The sequence below is a fragment of the Dromaius novaehollandiae genome, unplaced genomic scaffold, assembly GCF_036370855.1.
Source record: "Dromaius novaehollandiae isolate bDroNov1 unplaced genomic scaffold, bDroNov1.hap1 HAP1_SCAFFOLD_27, whole genome shotgun sequence".
Classification (NCBI taxonomy): domain Eukaryota; kingdom Metazoa; phylum Chordata; class Aves; order Casuariiformes; family Dromaiidae; genus Dromaius; species Dromaius novaehollandiae.
Genome location: NW_026991415.1, coordinates 7,030,338 through 7,034,945, shown reverse-complemented (window position 1 = coordinate 7,034,945; position 4,608 = coordinate 7,030,338). Strand labels below are relative to the sequence as shown.

The window sequence follows — 4,608 nt, the reverse complement described above, 5'->3', positions numbered from 1 at the left end:
TGTTGCCTCTTGTCCTTTCCTCCCCTTGGCCCCCAGCCAACTTTGACTGAGGACAATCACAGCCTCGTCTCCAAGCACAGCCTTACTGGGATTTCCTGGGACTGTGTGGGTGGGCTGTTCTGGCCAGCTCAAAGCAGAGCTATGTGTTACAGGTCCCTACACGGTCTCAGATGAGAACGTATGGAGACATAACATGAGTTAGGGCAGAGCCTCTGGGCCGATGCCAGGGCAGAGCCAGAATCAGCAGGGGTGAGAACAGAAGACCTCCAGCAGCTCCTCTCCACATATGGGCAGGGAGCGATGCACCTGGAAATGCTCCTGAGAGACGATGGTGACACAGGCTGCGGTGCTTGACCCCAACCACCTGTCCTGGGTCTGGGAGCCTTGGCATGCAGTGTCAGTGGCTGCAGCCTCCGAGAGACCCCCGACCCTGCCAGCAGCAGAGAGTCCCCTCCACGACTGTCGGGAGCTTCCTGGAGTGTCATGGCTCCCATCTGCGCTCCATCCCTGCTCTGGCCCAGCCCTACTGCCTTGAGCATGGCCCCATGGCCCCACTGTACAGGCACTGCACAGGAGAGGGTGCATTCTGGGGTGGGGAAACATCTCCCCAGCATGGTTCCCATGATAGCCCCCAGTGTCCCATCCCCCAAGGCCCTCCTGCCCAGCAATTTCCCACCAATCCCCAGCCTCTGCCCAGCCCCAGCCATGTCCCCCCCCGGGGTTAGCAGAAGGCCATGCTCTGGGGTCTGGGCCCAGGGAGAGGCCAGGCAGGGCTGGACAGCAGGCAGATGGAGCTGGTCACATTCAAGGATCACCACTCACCAGGATCATGGGGAATGGCCAGTGCTGGAAATGGCTGCTATAAGGGGCTGGGGCTGGGGCTGAGGCTGGGAGGAGTTTCCTGGGACTGTTTCTCCTCTCTGTTCTTGCAACAACAAGCTGGGCTGGATCTTTGTCCTGATAGACCCTGTTTCAGGGCCCCCATGGGAGAAGGTTGGTCTACAGGCCCAGTAGACAGGCCCAGGACCTCCTCTGCATGCTCCCTGCCAGCCCTGCAGAGGGTCCAGGAGAGGGCTCATCCTCCCAGGGCTCACAGCAGGACGCCCAGTCCTCCAGCTGGGCATGGAGCCTTGTCTGGGGGTGACTTTTGGGGTAGGGACCAGCATGCAGGGTGTGGGAGATTGTCTCAAGGACATGTGCTGGGGACAGGGCCTGAGGGACAGCAGCAAACCGATGTGGCTCCTTACTCATGCCTCCCCCAAAGCAAGCTCTGACAAAGGGTCCCAGCCTTCTTTTTGGTGCAACCTATCAGGAGGGACAATGACACTATGAGCCATAATCCTTCTTCAGGCACTTCCCAGGCCATGGGGAGCTCCAGGACTTCAAGGACTTCTGGCTCTGCACCATGAGCTCGCTTTAGTGTACCCACACTCTGAACATTGTCATGGATTATATGTCAGCATTTTTCTCTCCAAGACAATTTCAAGTCCAGTTCTGCTTCTTTCTGATCTCTCCCAATCCCTCCTCTGATCTTGTAGGCCATTCCTACCACCCCTCTCCTGTTCTCCTCCAGGGCCTTGAGCTGATGATGCTGCTCTGCAGAGCAAGCGGACTGTGAGGCCACAGGGCCACGGGGTGACTCTGCGCTGGCCGTGCTGGTCAGGGTGGAAATCAGACCAAACCAAATGGGGATCACAGCCTCTAATCCCTCCAGGGAACTGCAAATGTGGCAGGTGTTTGGAGGGACTATGGAGCATTTCCAAAGGTGGTAGTTGTGTCCAGGTGTGCCTCTAGATCCTGCCCCTGGTATTTCACAGAGGGTGACATGAATCACTGCAGTCTCCCTTCCCTGTGCGAGCTGGGTCCTCACTGCCTCTCCTGGGATTGCAGAGTCCTCCTTTGCCCACAGATACCTGGGTTTAGCACTTCACCTTTAGATGACTCCACCTTGGAGGATCTTTCCTTCTGTGAGGCTCCGCTCACTGCCCACCCAAAGAACCTGCTGTCTCAGGAGATCCTCTGTGCTCTCCTGGCCTCTCCAGCTTCCCCCTCCAGAAGGACAGGCATCTGACACTGTGCTTAAACATGCGGTACAGCTTTGCTTATGCAAATCTGAGACCATTCATCCCCTCCACTGTCACTGGACACCGATGGGGGAGTCCTAAATCCAGCCCTTGTTCTCTAAGAGATCAGTACATGATTAGGAGCTTTTTGCTGCTGGATCCATGGACAACCCCTACTCAGCAGGCCCTTCTGGAGTGCAATTCCTTGGGCCTATTCTTGACACCAGCTTTGGAGGAAGCCCAACCTTCAGGCACAGCACTGGGTAGAGCCTACTTTATTACAGAGATACTGTGAGGGAGTCAGCTCTGACACAGTTATTATTAATTAGATATAATTTTATGCAGACACAAGGTGAGACAGAGCAGTCTCAGTCAAGGTGGAATGAACCCAAGCATTTGTGCAGCAAAATGATAACAAAAACTACTACTACTAATAACAACAGTCATAATAAAATTAAAGTGAACAAAAAATGCACAGTCCTGGTATGGGATACACGGAGAGTCATTTGTGGAGAGCAATGGCAATGTTACCACTGCTGAAAAATGGCCATGAAAGCACTTTCCCCAGCGCATCTTTGAGTTCCTTGTTCCTCATACTGTAGATGAGGGGGTTCAGTGCTGGAGGCACCACTGAGTACAGAACAGCCACCACCAGATCCAGAGCTGGGGAGGAGAGGGAGGGGGGCTTCAGGTAGGCAATCATGACAGTGCTGATGAATAGGGAGACCACGGCCAGGTGCGGGAGGCACATGGAAAAGGCTTTGTGCCGGCCCTGCTCAGATGGGATCCTCAGCACAGCAGTGAAGATCTGCACGTAGGACAGCACAATGAAAATGAAACAACCAAAGATTAAAAAAACACTAACCACAAGAAGGCCCACTTCCCTGAGGTAGGAATCTGAACAGGAGAGCTTGAGGATCTGGGGGATTTCACAGAAGAACTGCTCCACTGTGTTGCCTTGGCAGAGTGGTATTGAAAATGTGTTAGCAGTGTGCAGGAGAGCATTGAGAAAACCACTGGCCCAGGCAGCTGCTGCCATTTTGACACAAGCTCTACTGTCCATGAGGGTCCCGTAGTGCAGGGGTCTGCAGATGGCAATGTAGCGGTCATAGGCCATGACTGTGAGGAGAGAATACTCGGCTGCAAACAGGATCCCAACCAGGAAGACCTGGGCAGCACATCCCAAGTAGGAAATGGCCCTGGTGTCCCTCAGAGAATTGGCCATGGATTTGGGGACAGTGACGGAGATGGAGCCAAGGTCGAGGAGGGAGAGGTTGAGGAGGAAGAAGTACATGGGGGTGTGGAGGTGGTGGTCACAGGCTACGGCTGTGATGATGAGGCCGTTGCCCAGGAGGGCAGCCAGGTAGATGCCCAGGAAGAGGGAGAAGTGCAAGAGCTGCAGCTCCCGTGTGTCAGCAAACGCCAGGAGGAGGAACTCGTTGAGGGAGCTGCTGTTGGACATTTGCTTCCTCTGGGCTTTGGACGACTGTCCAGGGAGGAAAAGATATTGACAAGTTAGCACTGACTTGGAACAAAACCCACAGCATTTCTCAGAGCAACTCCCCACATGTCCTTTCTCCTTACCAGGACGACCTTCCTTCACCTCCTCTACTTGTGCTCTAGTCTGTGCTTTCTGAGTCTACCATGGGGAACAGGGTCCTCTGTCCATGGGCTCCAGAGGAGTCAGCCCTGCTTGTTACACAGACACTCAGAATCAAAACAGGATGGTCAGTCATTGTCCAGTGACAACGTGTCCTTGCAGTGCTGTCAGCGGGATTAGGTGAGACTCCTGAACCCCTGTTTGGCTCAGTTCTAATCCCGTTGGCTGGGGACCCACGTGACCACCCAGCACAGGCATAATTCATTGCTGTTGATACACCTTAACTGCAGAGTATGTGACAATTACTGCAGGAACACATTTTATTTGACTACGTAAAAATGTCTTAGCTATGCACAAGCCGATCACTTTTGCAGCAAAGACATTTCACCCAAGATGTTTATCAACACATTTCAGCATACAAAAGGACTAGACACAGCAGGATTTGCTACTAGGGAATTTCTAGAACCTTCAGCAATTCCCACCTACAGGGCTGCCATAACTCTCAGTCAAATATTTGGTTGCCTAGGTCCAGTCAATCACCTAGTTTCAAGGTGGTCCATTGTCTCATGACAACCTATTCTCTCATCTGTGCAGATGACAGGCCAGGAAATTCTCGGGCCAGGCAAGGAGCTAATGACCAAAGTGCTCGGGGTGTGCACTCAAGTGTAGCCCTGGTACCCAGCCAAACCACAAGCATGACTCCAGAACAAAATTGACTTTTCATATTTGAAACTCATCTGTAACTTCCGTTCCTTAGCTCTCACCAGATGCTCTGCCACACTGGGTACATGGCGATAGCAAACAGCAGCATGTATTTGAGGGTGGGGGGGGATCAGTATTTCACCACACACGGGGCACATCTACTGAAGGGATAGAAATCCTTGTCTTTTGCCATTACTAGAGAATCTTGAGGGGCAAAAGTGTTTGGGCTAGTGCACTGCCCAA

The 4,608-nt window shown here is 53.2% G+C and overlaps 1 protein-coding gene across 1 annotated transcript; it reads right to left on the bottom strand.

Moving 5' to 3' along the window:
- Positions 1-2,565: 2,565 nt before the first annotated feature.
- On the bottom strand, positions 2,566-3,525 carry LOC135326387 (olfactory receptor 14A16-like). The gene has a single exon (XM_064504270.1). It carries the CDS (start codon positions 3,523-3,525, stop codon positions 2,566-2,568), a length of 960 nt encoding a protein of 319 aa, XP_064360340.1.
- Between the last annotated feature and the right edge of the window lie 1,083 nt (positions 3,526-4,608).